Source organism: Pseudorasbora parva, chromosome 14, assembly GCF_024679245.1.
Source record: "Pseudorasbora parva isolate DD20220531a chromosome 14, ASM2467924v1, whole genome shotgun sequence".
Taxonomy (NCBI): domain Eukaryota; kingdom Metazoa; phylum Chordata; class Actinopteri; order Cypriniformes; family Gobionidae; genus Pseudorasbora; species Pseudorasbora parva.
Genome location: NC_090185.1, coordinates 620,001 through 637,057, shown reverse-complemented (window position 1 = coordinate 637,057; position 17,057 = coordinate 620,001). Strand labels below are relative to the sequence as shown.

General features: G+C 47.0%; 2 protein-coding genes across 3 annotated transcripts in view; both read left to right on the top strand.

Moving 5' to 3' along the window:
• Positions 1-121: 121 nt before the first annotated feature.
• On the top strand, positions 122-7,407 carry necap2 (NECAP endocytosis associated 2). Its single transcript, XM_067415125.1, has 8 exons — positions 122-280; positions 2,878-2,978; positions 3,071-3,175; positions 3,824-3,905; positions 3,988-4,096; positions 5,197-5,341; positions 5,417-5,504; positions 6,698-7,407. The coding sequence occupies exons 1-8, from the start codon at positions 180-182 to the stop codon at positions 6,735-6,737; spliced, it is 771 nt and encodes a 256-aa protein (XP_067271226.1). The 5' UTR covers positions 122-179; the 3' UTR covers positions 6,738-7,407.
• A 365-nt stretch (positions 7,408-7,772) lies between these two features.
• LOC137039844 (rootletin-like) overlaps positions 7,773-17,057 on the top strand; it is a 49,523-nt gene continuing 40,238 nt past the window's right edge. Inside the window, exons 1-9 of one of the 2 annotated variants that reach the window (XM_067415119.1) lie at positions 7,773-7,880; positions 9,459-9,585; positions 10,067-10,209; positions 12,687-12,866; positions 12,945-13,004; positions 14,994-15,097; positions 16,280-16,445; positions 16,528-16,634; positions 16,731-16,946. In XM_067415119.1, coding sequence (XP_067271220.1) covers positions 10,075-10,209; positions 12,687-12,866; positions 12,945-13,004; positions 14,994-15,097; positions 16,280-16,445; positions 16,528-16,634; positions 16,731-16,946 — 968 coding nt within the window. In that variant the 5' untranslated portion in view covers positions 7,773-7,880; positions 9,459-9,585; positions 10,067-10,074. Of the gene's footprint in view, positions 7,881-8,856; positions 9,055-9,458; positions 9,586-10,066; positions 10,210-12,686; positions 12,867-12,944; positions 13,005-14,993; positions 15,098-16,279; positions 16,446-16,527; positions 16,635-16,730; positions 16,947-17,057 lie in introns of those variants that run through there. The other variant, XM_067415117.1, reaches the window with a different exon arrangement.

Here is a 17,057-nt window from a genome sequence, read left to right as displayed (position 1 = left end):
ACAATAACTAAAGACAGAAGAGCCGGAATTATGGTTGGATTATTAACCCACACAGAACTGCATGATGATGATGATGATGATGATGATATTACAGTATGACCCGGATGTTGTTGAGTGGGGGGGCTTTTATTCTGCGCGGCCTCGGCCGGAAGCGGAAGCGCCGTGATGTGTCGGTGGTGATGATGGCGGACACTAGCGCACAGTATGAGTCGGTGGTGTGTGTGAAGTCAGAGGTTCACGTTTACCGAATCCCGCCCAGAAGCTCCAACCGCGGATACCGGTGAGCCTCCGCACGCGCCGCTTCACGGGGATAATCGCGGGTCACGTGACACTCACTACCGCAATAAACTCACGCGCTGTTAATGCGCTGCGTGACGAACTGATGGATGTTCGTCACGATCACGTGATCAGCTCAGCCGCTGTCAACAGTCTGAGGGAAACAGTTTAGATTTACTGTCTCAAACACTGATAGAGCAGAATAAATGCCATGTTTGTGTGCAGATTAATGATTATATGGTTTTTCTGTTTAAAGATCTGCTTAAAGTCATCATTACACTCGTTTATCTGCTCTATTGTGCCGTATATCGAGAATTCGCCTCACAAACGATCATATGTAGGCGGGGCTTGATTGTGTCTGTGGGGAACTGATTGGACGGTGGTGGTTTGCTATTGGCTGATCTCATGTGAGTGACAGGTGGCCCAGCCCTCGCTATCATAGAAGAGATGAAGTTATTGGGGACACTAAAATTATGATCGAAGTTATTTAACTAAATATACAAATAACATTAATTAATGAGGTCTTATTTAATTCCATAAACTATAATACTGATCTGCCAACATTGTCTCTCTCTGATAAATTAAAATAAGCTGATAACATCACTGTTTACTCCAGAACGACTGTACAGCCAAATCTAATTCTGCTGCAGTATTGTCCTGTTTAACACTGAAGCTGCTCTGACATAGTCTAGAAATCTAGACGCCCCCTAGCAACAGTAAATCTAATCTGCCACGAGTGTCGTCTAGCAACTCTTAATACCCTTCTGAGCTGTAATCGCCTAACTCTTGCCGGGCCAATCACATCGTGTGTAGAGTCGGTGGGCGGGGCCATAATGACGACGGCCGAGTTGCGTTTGCGTGCTTCTAGTAAACACAGAAACTGGTGAACGGCGGCGGTCTGTCGAATCAGCTTTGACCGCGACTCTGGAAGACTTGAGTTCAGCTTTTCTCTGAGAAAAGAACAAAGAACGGCACTGAAGTCATTCTGAAGAAGGGAAGATGTGTGCGGAGTTTAGCCGAGCGGATACGGCGAATGTTTAATCTGTCAGCGAGCTCTGCTTCACCTTCGTTGCTCTGGTTGGTGTAGCGCTATCCTATCACGTGCAGAGGGAGTTTGACAGACAGCCGTTTATCCGCCCCTCAGATTGAGCCGCCAATGGAGAGTTTCAGACCAAACATCTTGATGTGGGTCCGGCTTGTCAGGGTAGCTTTGACACAATCGGCATTGGAAAAGCACGATATAAAGCTGATTGATTGTTTTTTTTCTAACTCAAGATTATTAACACAAATATATCTGTAAGCGGCGATTATTGCGGCCAAGGAAGCAGACCAACTGCGAACATGAGTAAAGACATTTTGGAGACTATTTTAAGCGAAAAGGTTGTAAAACACACACACACAAGCGTGCCAAATGGGGTGAAAAATGTTTTGTTTAGAAGTTATAGACATTTGTATATATGAGCATATAAAGAATAACCCACACGTGACTTTGATTGGAATTTTTTGCCACTTCAAAATGTTGCCGTTTGTCCGTTAGCTTGTGGTCAACCTGCTATGATTGGGGATTTCCTGCGGTGGTTTCGTCTCGATCGGACGAACTGTTTCTGAGATATTCGTGAAAGTTGTTTAAACGCTAAATCACAACAAACCAGAAGGCGAAACCTAGCATGTTTGGTATCGTTGGACTCGGCAAGGATTCGGGAATCAATCAATCAGTCATCTTTATTTCTATCGCTCTTCTCCAGCGGCGATTGTGTCAGAGCAGCTTCAGTGTTAAACAGGACAATACTGCAGCAGAATTAGATTTGGCTGTACAGTCGTTCTGGAGTAAACAGTGATGTTATCAGCTTATTTTAATTTATCACAGAGAGACAATGTGGGCAGATCAGGATTAGAGTTTATAGAATTAAATAAGGCCTCATTCATTAATGTTATCAGGATATTTAGTTGAATAACTCTGATCATAATGTTAGTGTCCCCAACTGAGCAAGCCAAGCCAAAGGCGACAGGGGCAAGGATACGTGAGAATACGTTATAAGTGAATATTTGATTTGCGTGAAAATTGCGCCACCTTCGGGGCATCGTGCTGATGACTCATACCGAGTTTCGTAAAGATGCGCTAATACGTTTCATAAAATACAGCATTTTACTACAAAATTCAAAATGGCTGATAAATTGGAAATCATTGAACTCTGCATGCCGCCTGAATCTAACCACTTTTATGATTATTGGGCAAACTGAAGTTATAAGCAAAGACCAGTAGGTGGTGCTGCACTGAAATTGTAATTTCTGTTCAATCGGATTGACTTGAGCCATGGAATCAGTGGTTTCTAGCCCTAACAGTTCAAACCTTATTAGCATAAACGTAAGTCCAACTTTGGACAGGTGGTGGCGCTAGAGGGATTGAGTTACAGACTTCAGATTTGCTGTGGTGTCAGTTCAGTCTGTCCTTTATCAGTGTGCCAAACTTCATAACCTTCCCTTGAGCGGTTTTATGGGCTGCCATATACTCGGTAAAAAAGAGCGGTAAACGAATATTAATAAGAACGCCATCGATTACGAATATTCGCTTTGATGTCACGGCGAGTGATTGTGTTTCAGGGCGGCGGACTGGAAGCTGGACGAGCCAGCATGGACCGGACGCATGAAGATCATGGCCAAAGGAACAGCAGCCTATATTAAACTAGAGGACAGAATTACAGGTGAGCCACACACACACACACACACACACACACACCACACACACACCTGGTCACATGTACACGTGTGTCATGCGTGTTGTGGTGTGTGTCAGGTGAGCTGTTCGCTCAGGCTCCGGTGGATCAGTATCCGGGCAGCGCCGTCGAGGCCGTCACCGACTCCAGCCGGTACTTCGTCATCAGGATCGAAGACGGAAATGGTCTGTGTTGGACACACACACACACACACACACACACACACACACACACACACCAATGCACATATAAACCTATATACATACACTGATCAGGAGTAACATTATGACCGGTGAATATCACTGCTGATCTCTCCATCACGGCTCCTGTTAGTGGGTGGGATATATTAGGCAGCAAGTGAACATTTTGTCCTCAGAGTTGATGTGTGTGAAGCAGGAGAAATGGGCAAGCGTAAGGATTTGAGCGAGTTTGGCCAGATTGTGACGGCTAGACGACTGGGTCAGAGCATCTCCAGAACTGCAGCTCTTGTGGGCTGTTCCCGGTCTGCAGTGGTCAGTATCTATCAAAAGTGCTCCAAGGAAGGACCAGTGGAGAACCGGCCACAGGGTCATGGGCGGCCAAGGCTCATTGATGACCGTGGGGAGCGAAGGCTGGCCCGTGGGGTCCGATCAAACAGACGAGCTACTGGAGCTCAAACTGCTCCAGAAGTTAATGCTGGTTCTGATAGAAAGCTGTCAGAATACACAGAGCAGCTCAGTTTGTTGTCAGTGTCACTTCACCGGTCATAATGTTATGCCTGATCAGATATAGAGTGTGTATATATAGAGATTTTCCATGTGATGAGAGATGTTTTGTGATTTACGTTCTCTCAGGGCGTCACGCGTTCATCGGCATCGGTTTCGCCGACCGCGGCGACTCGTTCGATTTCAACGTGGCACTACAGGATCATTTCAAGTGAGTCGTTGAGTCTGACCTTTGACCTGCGGTGCATGACGACCTCTGACTTCATGACCCGTCTCTCTCGCTCGCGTCACAGGTGGGTGAAACAGGAAAGTGAATTTGCCCGACAGGAAGCCACGCAGGATTCGGTGCCGAAGCTGGACTTGGGCTTCAAAGAGGGTCAGACCATCAAGATCAACATCGGGGTGAGAGAAAGAGCCCCGCTCCCCAGTCCTTGTTCCACCCCTTTGCCACGCCTCCTGTCCTGCATATAGACAGACAGACAGATTAACAGACAGACATATAGACAGACAGACAGACATATAGATAGACAGACAGACAGACAGACATATAGACAGACCGACAGATAGACAGACAGACAGATTAACAGAGAGACAGACAGACAGACATATAGACAGACAGACAGATTAACAGAGAGACAGACAGACATATAGACAGACAGACAGACAGATTAACAGAGAGACAGACAGACATATAGACAGACAGATTAACAGAGAGACAGACAGACAGACATATAGACAGACAGACAGATTAACAGAGAGACAGACAGACAGATTAACAGAGAGACAGACAGATTAACAGAGAGACAGACAGACAGACATATAGACAGACAGACAGATTAACAGAGAGACAGACAGACATATAGACAGACAGACAGACAGATTAACAGAGAGACAGACAGACATATAGACAGACAGATTAACAGAGAGAGACAGACAGACATATAGACAGACAGACAGACAGATTAACAGAGAGACAGACAGACATATAGACAGACAGACAGACAGATTAACAGAGAGACAGACAGACAGACAGATTAACAGAGAGATAGACAGACATATAGACAGACAGACAGATTAACAGAGAGACAGACAGACATATAGACAGACAGATTAACAGAGAGACAGACAGACAGACAGATTAACAGAGAGACAGACAGACAGACATATAGACAGACAGATTAACAGAGAGAGACAGACAGACATATAGACAGACAGACAGATTAACAGAGAGACAGACAGATTAACAGACAGACACAGATTAACAGACATAGACAGAGAGAGACAGACAGATTGACGGAGAGACAGACAGACAGACGGTCATACAGACAGATTAACAGACCGAGACAGACAGATTAATAGACAGACAAGCAGATTAACAGGCGGACAGATTAACAGACAGACAGGCAGATTAACAGGCAGGCAGACAGACGGAGAGACAGACAGACGGTCATACAGACAGATTGACAGACAGACAGGTGGTGATGTCTGTCTCTCTCTCTCAGAACATAAAGAAGAAGGACTCCAGTGGGCCGGTGAAGTCTCGTGTGGGCGGCGGCTTGCTTCCTCCTCCACCCGGTGTGAAAGCCGGCGCTCTTGTTGCTCCGCCCACAGCGCAGCACATGACACCTGTGGCTCCGCCCAGCACAGGTCAGCCAATCACATTCAAACAATTTATAACAGCCATTGGTGGGTGTGGCTAATGCGAGGCTCCTCCACTTTTAGGCACACTGTTGGACATCGGAGACTCCGCCCCCACTGCGGCTCCGCCCTCTCAGGACCTGTGGGGTGACTTCACTGCGGCAGGCTCTGGGTCAGTATGACTTCTGTCTGTCTGTCTGTTAATCTGTCTGTGTGTTAATCTGTCTGTCTGTCAATCTGTGTCTGTTAATCTGTCTGTCTGTGTGTTAATCTGTCTGTTTGTCTGTCTGTCTGTTAATCTGTCTGTGTGTGTTAGTCTGTCTCTGTCTGTTAATCTGTATTTCTGTCTCTCGGTTAATCTGTCCGTCTGTTATTCTGTCTGTCTGTTAATCTGTATTTCTGTCTCTCGGTTAATCTGTCTGTCTGTTAATCTGTCTATCTGTCTGTCGGTTAATCTGTCTGTCGGTTAATCTCTCTGTCTGTCTATCTGTTAATCTGTCTGTTTGTCTGTTAGTCTGTCTGTTAATCTGTCTGTTAATCTGTCTGTTAATCTGTCTGTCTGTCTGTTAATCTGTCTGCCTGTCTGTCTCTCCGTCTCTCTGTCTGACCGTCTGTCTGTTAATCTGTCTGTCTGTCTCTCTCTGCCTGTCTATCTGTTAATCTGTCTGTCTGTCTCTCCATCTCTGTCTGTCTGACCGTCTGTGTTAATCTGTCTGTGTCTGTCGGTTTATCTGTCTCTCTGTCTGTCTGTCGGTTAATCTGTGTCTCTGTCTGTCTGTCAGTTAATCTATATCTCTGTCTGACCGTCTGTCTGTTAATCTGTCTATCTGTCTGTCGGTTAATCTGTCTGTCGGTTAATCTGTCTGTCTGTCGGTTAATCTCTGTCAATTAATCTGTCTGTCTGTCTGTTAATCTGTCTGTCTGTTAATCTGTCTGTCTGTCTGACCGTCTGTCTGGCTGTCTGTCTCTCTCTCCGTCTCTCTGTCTGACCATCTGTCTGTTAATCTGTCTGTCTCTCTCTGCCTGTCTCTCTGTCTATCTGTTAATCTGTCTGTCTGTCTGACCGTCTGTGTTAATCTGTCTGTCTGTGTCTGTCGGTTAATCTGTCTCTCTGTCTGTCTGTCTGTCTGTCTGTCAGTTAATCTATCTCTCTGTCTGTGTCTGTCTGACCGTCTGTCTGTTAATCTGTCTGTCTGACCGTATGTCTGTTAATCTGTCTCTCTGCCTGTCTGTCTGTTAATCTGTCTGTCTGACCGTCTGTCTGTTAATCTGTTTGTCTCACAGCCTGTCTGTCTGTCTCTCTGCCTGTCTGTCTGTCTGCCTGCCTGTCTCTCTGCCTGTCTCACTCTCTGGTGTGTTGGACAGGTCCACACAGGACTCGCGGTCGGAGTGGGTGCAGTTCTAGAGTGCGGAGCGAGAGAATGTGATGCTGATGTGATGACGACACTCGGATGTTTTCTATGCAATCGGCTGCGGTCGCTGATATATATCTGCTGCATTCCAGCTGCTGTCGAGTCGCTCTCGCACGCGGCCGTCAGTTCACCTTAAAGCTGAAGCGTGTCATAATCTCCCCTCTCAGCCATTGGTCGTCACACTGGTAGCCCCGCCCCCAGACTCACACCATTGGCTGAGCCAGAACCTGACAGAACAAAGAGTCACAGTGTTTACGGGAAGTTCATAAATCGTGACTTCCTCTCAGTAACTGGCCGATCCAGACGAATGACACGCTTCAGCTTTAAAGCTTTTCCCCTTTGGTGAGATGTTCTGTCTTTCTTTTAGTTCCTCTTGTGTTTTATCTGTGCGTCATGTGATCTATCTGACTCAAACTGCTATTTTCACTCGGATCAGGATTTAAAGAGCTTATTTTGTAAGTGTTTATAAGCAGAAGATTTTCATCATATATATATATTAATCTAACCCCAGACTTTATTCTCTTTATTTCCTGGTGACTACAGTTTTATTCTTGATATTGTCTGTAATTATAAACGTCTGAATCTTTCCTTCAAGTGCCTTTATGAAACACCTGTAGAATGTACAAATGATGGTTTATATATGAATAAACCGGTTTTCTGATATACTGTCGTCTTTATGGTTCATTTTCCTGCGGTAATTCAAAATAAGTACCTTTGGTAAAAATGATTAGTTGTAGTAGTGCTCTGTATATGTGCTCATTTACATATGTAAATAAACATGAGTGATGGTTTCCATAGTTACTGTGCTGTAGTTTCAGGTGTGAATGAGAGCTGCTGATTCGCCAGGTGAGTGTTGTACTCTAATGAACATGAATAGATGTGAATGTATTGATTCGGATGTCACTGTACGTACAGTAGCTCTCGCTTGACCGAATCCGGTTTCTGTATGCAAAATCCCAATTGTCCCGTCGTCATTTGGGGTCTTTTATATGCGCGGGAAGTGAGTGTGACCCCGGAAAGAGTCCAGACTGAGCATCACACACGTAGACACACACACATTACCACACAAACACTTTCGTTTGGAGTTTAAAGCGCTTTGAATGGGGATTTAATGCGGATTTAACGCAGTTTTACCGGTAAGAACCCGCGCGATTTGTTCCGGGTGCGACTGTGAACGCGTTCGCGGAGGAACGAGTGAAATATTAATAAATGTCATCGATCACTGAGTGAAGAATTAGCATCATGTGTTTATTGATATAACTGTTCATCATCGCGTCACGGCGTCTCTTGTCTTTATGCATCCGGAGAGTTTGATTGCTTTGTTTGTTTTCGGGAGTCGCTCTAATATACACATCAAATAAGTACTCAAAACGGTGGATTACAACATAAAGACCTGCTGATCATAAAAGCAACTGTATTTTTGATGTCGTGCCGTGAATGTGAGGGAGTTTGTAGTTCCTGTCAGAGATTTAAACGCTGTATTTCCTAAAGCCGCCTCAGGGGGGAGCGCGCGCACGAGCCGCGTTCACATCTCGCTTTGATTTAAGACATACTGAAGAATACAATTTCTTAAAAACATACATTTGAAGAATTATCAGCTTTGTATATTAAATATATAAACTTAGTGGCCCCTTTTAAGTAATAAGTTCAGTTAATAATCTGAATTTCTGCTGATGACCGTTGGTCTGTGTGTTGATGTGCTGTTGCCATGGTGATGTGTATTACACACTAAACGTGTTAAATGGCAGTAACGTTAGTAGCCTAATATTATTAAACGTCACGAAAACATTTATTTTATAATACACTACAGCACGCGTTGTTTCTGAATAGTTTTGTGTGGAGTGATAAATCAGTATTTCTACAGCTCTCGCGCGTTTATCTTTGTTATAGTGTATTGTGTGTATATTTTTAGTTTATTGTGTGTATTTTATTAGTTTATTGTCGTTGTTTCAGTTTCTCTTTTGAATCCGTTTGAGCTGCATGTATAATCTCACTCAATCTCATTAAAGCACCCCCCCCCCCCTCTCTTTCTCTCTCTCTCTCATCACACACACACACACACAGAGACACACACTTTCTCTCGCTCTCTTTCTCTCAGTGTGTTCGCGTGTCTGTTCGGGAAGGTTCGGGATAACTGGATTAATATTTCTCGTTTATGAAGTGGACTTCTGCGAGCGCTCACGTGATTCGTTCGCTATAACGGCGCGATTATCAGATTTTATCTGTTTTGTGCGATATGAATCTGATCATAACTTCATCATGAGCGGTTCTGAAAACCCGAACGAGTCCAAACTTGAGGCGGTGATTCAGGTCTAGTTCATTTAATTATCTTATTTCACCAATTATTTCACTCTAAAAATGTTGGGTTGTTTCGACCATTGTTGGGTCAAATATGGGCATTAACCGTAATTTTTAAACTATAACCGTTGGGTTTACATTTTTAAATGAAAATTTAAACGCAACGGTTAATCCGTATTTTTGGACAGTGTACAACTTCAGACGAATAGCTTGTTACATATTTCCATATTGTTTGATAAAAGCCTCTGCTAAAATGAATAAATGTGGTTTAGTTCTGTTGGTTCCGGTGGCGCCACAGGTGTGTGTTCTGATCCGATCTAAATATACACAGATCACCACTGAGACCATCTGCTACTGACACACACACACTCACACACACTCTCACACTATGATAGCGTTGTGTTTGTGTGTTTCAGAGGTTGGAGGAGAGCGTTTTGTCTGAAGAAACGCGTCTGACGGTTCGAGGATCTTGTCCAGATGAGCCTCCGTCCAGTTTACCGGCGCGCGTGCGCGAAATCGTGTCCCGAAACCTGAGCGACAGCGGTGAGGCTCCTCAAACTCCCGCCACAGCGCCAGAGCCGTTATTTCTCAACGTTCCAATTCCAAACAGTTTTTTAAAACATCCTTTTGAATGTTCTCTGAAAAAAGCCGTTAGATATGTCTAACCAACTAAGTTTTAACATTTTAAGAACTTTATTAAAGACCAGATAACTTTGAGCGAATGCTCTTTTAACGTTTATTCTCTGTCTGTCTCTCTCTGTCTGTCTGTCTGTCTGACTGTCTGTCTCTCTGTCTGTCTGTCTGTCTGCCTGACTCTCTGTCTGTCTGTCTCTCTCTGCCTGTCTGACTGACTCTCTGTCTGTCTGTCTCTCTCTGCCTGTCTGACTGACTGTCTGTCTGTCTCTCTCTGCCTGTCTGACTGACTCTCTGTCTGTCTCTCTCTCTCTGTCTGTCTGACTGCCTGTCTGTCTCTCTGACTGTCTGTCTGACTGTCTGTCCCTCTGACTGCCTGTCTGTCTGTCAGCTGGAGGCATGTCGTCGGGTCTGTCGGTCCAGGAGGAGAACCGTGTTCTTCAGGCTGAGCTGAGTCGTGTGGAGGATCTTCTGGCCCACAGTCGAGCGGAACGAGATGAGCTGGCCATCAAATACAGCGCCATCAGCGAGAGAGTGAGACACACACACACACACACACACACACACACACACACACACACACACACACACACACACACTGTTTAAGTTCTGGATCTTCTGTCAAATGGTTCTCTAGTGATGCTCCGTGGCCAGTGCCATATTTACCGTGTTTTTACACTCTTTGTGCGGTGAGAACACACACACTTTCTTTTGTCTGCGTCTCGGCAAGGTTGACCCGTCTCCGTGGTAACGGGGAGTGGAATGGCATGTTGCCGTGGTGACTGTAAACAGGCTCTTTGATTCGGGGGCCCACCAGGACGTCTGTGAATCACTCAGACACTCCGAACGTGAGCTGTGTGTACCTGGGATGGAGGTTGCCAGGGAGCTGTTTATGGTTGCTAGGGCGATCTAGTTACAAAATCTTTCGCCCCTCACGCGATATTCCCGATCCTGTTGAACGGCTTTGCCTGTGAACTACAGTAAACGTGAGCGTCCTTTAGTGCAACTATCAAATCGCGAAGACTGGGATTTAATTAAATGAATACATGTTCGATATATGTATGTTGAAAATAAATACAGACGTGTTTTAGAGTTAGCAGCACTGCGCTCTTTCACATGCACGCATAAAATCCAATCCAAGGATTCTGTGATTTAGGAGTCTGAGAGCATTTCAGAGTGAAGCGCGGCACTGTCCGTTTTAGGGTGTTCGGTGTGTTTGCTAAGGTGTTGTATATGGTTGCTAGGGTGTTCTTTGTGGCTGCTAAGGTGTTGTGTATGGTTGCCAGAGTGTTCTGTGTGGTTGCTAAGGTGTTGTATATGGTTACTAGGGTGTTCTTTGTGGCTGCTAAGGTGTTGTGTATGGTTGCTAGGGTGTTCTTTGTGGCTGCTAAGGCGTTGTTAGAGTGTTCTGTGTGGTTGCTAAGGTGTTTTAGATGGTTGCTAGGGTGTTCTGTGTGGTTGCTAAGGTGTTCTGTGCGGTTGCTAAGGTGTTGTATATGGTTGCTAGGGTGTTGTGTATGGTTGCTAAGGTGTTGTGTATGGTTGCTAAGGTGTTCTGTGTGGTTGCTAAGGTGTTGTGTATGGTTGCTAGGGTGTTCTGTGCGGTTGCTAAGCATTTGGTGTTTGTTCAGCTGGAGCAGGCTCTGCGTCTGGATTGGGATGGCGATGGACAGGCCTCTCCTCTAGCGCTGTTCTGTGTGGTTGCTAAGGTGTTGTCTATGGTTGCTAGGGTGTTCTGTGCGGTTGCTAAGCGTCTGGTGTTTGTTCAGCTGGAGCAGGCTCTGCGTCTGGAGACGGATGGCGACGGACAGGCCTCTCCTCTAGCGCTGTTCTGTGTGGTTGCTAAGGTGTTGTGTATGGTTGCTAGGGTGTTCTGTGCGGTTGCTAAACGTCTGGTGTTTGTTCAGCTGGAGCAGGCTCTGCGTCTGGAGACGGATGGCGACGGACAGGCCTCTCCTCTAGCGCTGTTCTGTGTGGTAGCTAAGGTGTTGTCTATGGTTGCTAGGGTGTTCTGTGCGGTTGCTAAGCGTCTGGTGTTTGTTCAGCTGGAGCAGGCTCTGCGTCTGGATTCGGATGGCGACGGACAGGCCTCTCCTCTAGCGCTGTTCTGTGTGGTTGCTAAGGTGTTGTGTATGGTTGCTAGGGTGTTCTGTGCGGTTGCTAAGCATTTGGTGTTTGTTCAGCTGAAGCAGGCTCTGCGTCTGGATTCGGATGGCGACGGACAGGCCTCTCCTCTAGCGCTGTTCTGTGTGGTTGTTAAGGTGTTGTCTATGGTTGCTAGGGTGTTCTGTACGGTTGCTAAGCGTCTGGTGTTTGTTCAGCTGGAGCAGGCTCTGCGTCTGGATTCGGATGGCGACGGACAGGCCTCTCCTCTAGTGCTGTTCTGTGTGGTTGCTAAGGTGTTGTCTATGGTTGCTAGGGTGTTCTGTGCAGTTGCTAAGCGTCTGGTGTTTGTTCAGCTGGAGCAGGCTCTGCGTCTGGATTCGGATGGCGACGGACAGGCCTCTCCTCTAGCGCTGTTCTGTGTGGTTGCTAAGGTGTTGTCTATGGTTGCTAGGGTGTTCTGTGCGGTTGCTAAGCGTCTGGTGTTTGTTCAGCTGGAGCAGGCTCTGCGTCTGGATTCGGATGGCGACGGACAGGCCTCTCCTCTAGCGCTGTTCTGTGTGGTTGCTAAGGTGTTGTCTATGGTTGCTAGGGGGTTCTGTGTGGTTGCTAAGCATCTGGTGTTTGTTCAGCTGGAGCAGGCTCTGCGTCTGGAGACGGATGGCGAAGGACGGGCTTCTCCTCTAGCGCTGTTCTGTGTGGTTGCTAAGGTGTTGTCTATGGTTGCTAGGGTGTTCTGTGCGGTTGCTAAGTGTCTGGTGTTTGTTCAGCTGGAGCAGGCTCTGCGTCTGGAGACGGATGGCGAAGGACGGGCTTCTCCTCTAGCGCTGTTCTGTGTGGTTGCTAAGGTGTTGTCTATGGTTGCTAGGGTGTTCTGTGCGGTTGCTAATTGTCTGGTGTTTGTTCAGCTGGAGCAGGCTCTGCGTCTGGAGACGGATGGCGACGGACGGGCCTCTCCTCTAGCCCAGCAGAACGTGGATCTGCGCAGACGTCTGGATGAGGAGCAGGCGGCGTACAAGCGCAAACTCACAGCCTATCAGGAGGGCCAGCAGAGACAAGCCCAGCTCGTGCAGAAGCTACAGGCCAAGGTGGGGTCACCGCGGGCAACCACACACACTCTCTGACTGACCTCTCATGACCTCTGACCTCTCTTGACCTGTGTGCAGGTGCTCCAGTACAAGAAGAAGTGTGGAGATCTGGAGCAGACGCTGCTGGAGGCATCTAACGTCAGTAAAACATCCCATAATACCTCACTAAGAATCTGAATGCGCAGCGTGTTCCAGAGCGAAGCGCGGCGTCCGTCCTAGCGCTACTACACTCTTGAGTTATATTAACAATAAAAGTATGATCTACAGTGCCTTGCGAAAATGTCCGGCCCTCTTGAACTTTGCGACCTTTTGCCACATTTCAGGCTTCAAACATAAAGATATGACACTGTAATTTTTTGTGAAGAATCAACAACAAGTGGGACACAATCATGAAGTGGAACGACATTTATTTGATATTTCAAACTTTTTTAACAAATCAAAAACTGAAAATTTGTGCGTGCAAAATAATTCAGCCCCCTTAAGTTAACCCTTTGTAGCGCCACCTTTTGCTGCGATTACAGCTGTGAGTCTCTTGGGGTTTGTCTCTATCAGTTTTGCTCATCGAGAGACTGAAATGTTTGCCCATTCCTCCTGCAGAACAGCTGGAGCTCAGTGAGGTCGGATGGAGAGCGTTTGTGAACAGCAGTTTTCAGCTCTTTCCACAGATTCCCGATTCAGGTCTGGACTTTTGGCCATTCTAACACCTGGATATGGTTATTTTTGAGCCATTCCATTGTAGATTGTGCTTTATGTTTTGGATCATTGTCTTGTTGGAAGGCAAATCTCCGTCCCAGTCTCAGGTCTTTTGCAGACTCCATCAGGTCTTCTTCCAGAATGGTCCTGTATTTGGCTCCATCCATCTTCCCATCAATTTTAACCATCTTCCCTGTCCCTGCATGTTTGGTGTGTCTCCCAGGTGGCTTGTGGCAAACTTTAAACGAAATGTCTTTCTTCTTGCCACTCTTCCAGAAAGGCCAGATGTGTGCAGTATCCGACTGATTGTTGTCCTATGAACAGAGTCTCCCACCTCAGCTGTAGATCTCTGCAGTTCCTCCAGAGGGATCATGGGCCTCTTGGCTGATCTCTGATCAGTCTTCTCCTCATATGAGCTGAAAGTTTAGAGGGACGGCCAGGTCTTGGTAGATTTGCAGTGGTCTGATACTCCTTCCATCTCAATATTATCGCCTGCACAGTGCTCCTTGGGATGTTTAAAGCTTGGGAAATCTTTTTGTATCCAAATCCGGCTTTAAACTTCTCCACAACAGTATCTCGGACCTGCCTGGTGTGTTCCTTGTTCTTCATGATGCTCTCTGCGCTTTAAACGGACCTCTGAGACTATCGCAGTGCAGGTGCATTTATACAGAGACTTGATCACACACAGGTGGATTCTCTTTATCATCATTAGTCATTTAGGTCAACACTGGATCATTCAGAGATCCTCACTGAACTTCTGGAGAGAGTTCGCTGCACTGAAAGTAGAGGGGCCGGATAATTTTGCACGCCCAAATTTTCAGTTTTTGATTTGTTAAAAAAGTTTGAAATATCCAATAAATGTCGTTCCACTTCATGATTGTGTCCCACTTGTTGTTGATTCTTCACAAAAAATTACAGTGTCATATCTTTATGTTTGAAGCCTGAAATGTGGCAAAAGGTCGCAAAGTTCAAGGGGGCCGAATACTTTGTTATTCAACTAAATATCCTGATAACATTAATGAATGAGGTCTTATTTAATGCTATAAACTCTAATCCTGATCTGCCAGCATTGTCTCTCTATGATAAATTAAAATAAGCTGATAACATCACTGTTTACTCCAGAACGACTGTACAGCCAAATCTAATTCTGCTGCAGTATTGTCCTGTTTAACACTGAAGCTGCTCTGACACAATCGCCGCTGGAGAAGAGCGATAGAAATAAAGATGATTGATTGATTAGGATAAGCAATGAACAGGTTTAATGTCGAGTCCTGGAAACGCTTAGGCGGCTGTAGTCGGTTTAGCGGATCCGTGTGTTCGTGATCGTTTTGAAAATGGCGTCGTCTGTCCGCAGAAGATTCCCCGGATCTATTCTAGCCGCACCGGATGTGTTTCCATCCCGTGTTATTCCAGTAACTCCTTCTGTGGCTGCAGGGCCGGTGTGACGGCGACAGGAACGGTCAGCGCCGCGATGATGACGACGAGCCCAGCCGCGAGCTGGAGAGCGCCCTCATCCGCCTGGAGGAGGAACAGCAGAGGTGTGAGCCCAAGTTAGCCTGCGCTCGCCAGCCTGTGCTGGATGTGTTTGCGTGCTTGACCTGTTTGTGTGTGCTTGACTTGTGTTTGAGTGTGTTTGACGTGTTTGCGTGTGCTTGACGTGTTTGCTTGTGCTTGACGTTGTGGTGTGACAGGCAGCGGGGCGAGGGACCGCGAGAGCGGGCCGGTGATTAGGGCTGCCCGTGGTTTTACATTCGTTTTGTTTATTTATTTTGAATAAAGTTGTTGAACGTTCGCCGGTTCCCGCCTCCTTCCTTCCCATCTACGTTCAACAACTTTATTCAAAATAAATAAACAAAACGAAAGTAAAACCACGGGCAGGCCCTCACAGACGACTGCCCACATAAACGTGTTCCACAGACGTGTTTGCGTGTGCTTGATGTGTTTGCGTGTACTTGACGTGTTTGTGTGTGTTTGCGTGTGCTTGACGTGTTTGCGTGTGCTTGATGTGTTTGCGTGTGCTTGATGTGTTTGCGTGTGCTTGACGTGTTTGCGTGTGCTTGACGTGTTTGTTAGTGTTTGCGTGTGCTTGATGTGTTTGCGTGTGCTTGATGTGTTTGCGTGTGCTTGACGTGTTTGCGTGTGCTTGATGTGTTTGTGTGTGCTTGACGTGTTTGCGTGTGCTTGATGTGTTTGCGTGTGCTTGACGTGTTTGTGTGTGCTTGACGTGTTTGCGTGTGCTTGATGTGTTTGCGTGTACTTGACGTGTTTGCGTGTACTTGGCGTGTTTGTGTGTGTTTGCATGTGCTTGACGTCTTTGCGTGTACTTGACATGTTTGTGTGTGTTTGCGTGTGCTTGACGTGTTTGCGTGTGCTTGACGTGTTTGTGTGTGTTTGCGTGTGCTTGACGTGTTTGCGTGTGCTTGACGTGTTTGTGTGTGTTTGCGTGTGCTTGACGTGTTTGCGTGTGCTTGGCGTTTTTGCGTGTGCTTGATGTGTTTGCGTGTGCTTGAAGTTTTAGCGTGTGCTTGACGTGTTTGCGTGTGCTTGACGTGTTTGCGTGTGCTTGACGTGTTTGTGTGTGTTTGCGTGTGCTTGACGTGTTTGCGTGTGCTTGGCGTTTTTGCGTGTGCTTGATGTGTTAGTGTTTGCTTGACGTGTTTGTGTGTTTTTGCGTGTGCTTGACGTGTTAGCGTGTGCTTGACGTGTTAGCATGTGTGCAGGAGCAGCGGCCTGTCTGCGGTCAACGCTATGCTGCGTGAGCAGCTGGAACAGGCTGGACTGGCCAATGAGGAGCTGAGCCGGGACATCCGCAGACTCACTGCTGATTGGACCACAGCGAGGGAGGAGCTGGAGCAGAGGGAGGCTGATTGGAGGAGAGAGGAGGAGGTGGGTGTGGCCATCACTGTGAGCCAGATGGAGAGGTGCAGAGTTTAACTGTGTGTGTGTGTGTGTGTGTGTGTGTGTGCAGTCTTTCCACAGCTACTTCAGCAGCGAGCACGGCCGTCTGCTGGCGCTCTGGAGGCAGGTGGTCAGCTTCCGCAGGCACGTCTGCGAGATGAGGAGCGCCACCGAGAGGTCAGAGGTCGCATCACTGCAGCCGCACACACACCTGCGGACCCGAAACTCTGACCTCTGACCTCTCTCTCTCTCTCTCTCTCTCTCTCTCCGCAGGGATCTGTCCGAGGTGCGGAGCCAGCTAGCGTGTGTGGCCCAGAGTGTGCATCTGCAGTGTGTGTGTGTGAGCAGCCGAGTGGACGGGTCGGCGCTGGTTCTGGAGAGAGAGACGGGTCAGCGGCGGATGCTGGAGCAGCAGCTCAGAGACACACTGACCGACATGATGAGCCTACAGGCCCGGAGCGACTCAGAGCGGGCCGAGCTCAACACGCGGTACACACACACACACACACACAAACACACACACACACTCACACAAACTTACACACACACACACACACACACACACAAACACACACACACACACACTTACAGTTGGTACGG

Excerpts from the sequence above, each read along its gene's own strand:
- necap2 (XM_067415125.1), top strand. The coding sequence starts at position 180 with ATGATGGCGGACACTAGCGCACAGTATGAGTCGGTGGTGTGTGTGAAG. Across the intron at positions 3,906-3,987 it reads GCACTACAGGATCATTTCAA|GTGGGTGAAACAGGAAAGTG; the intron begins GTGAGTCGTTGA and ends CTCGCGTCACAG. Across the intron at positions 5,505-6,697 it reads TTCACTGCGGCAGGCTCTGG|GTCCACACAGGACTCGCGGT; the intron begins GTCAGTATGACT and ends TGTGTTGGACAG.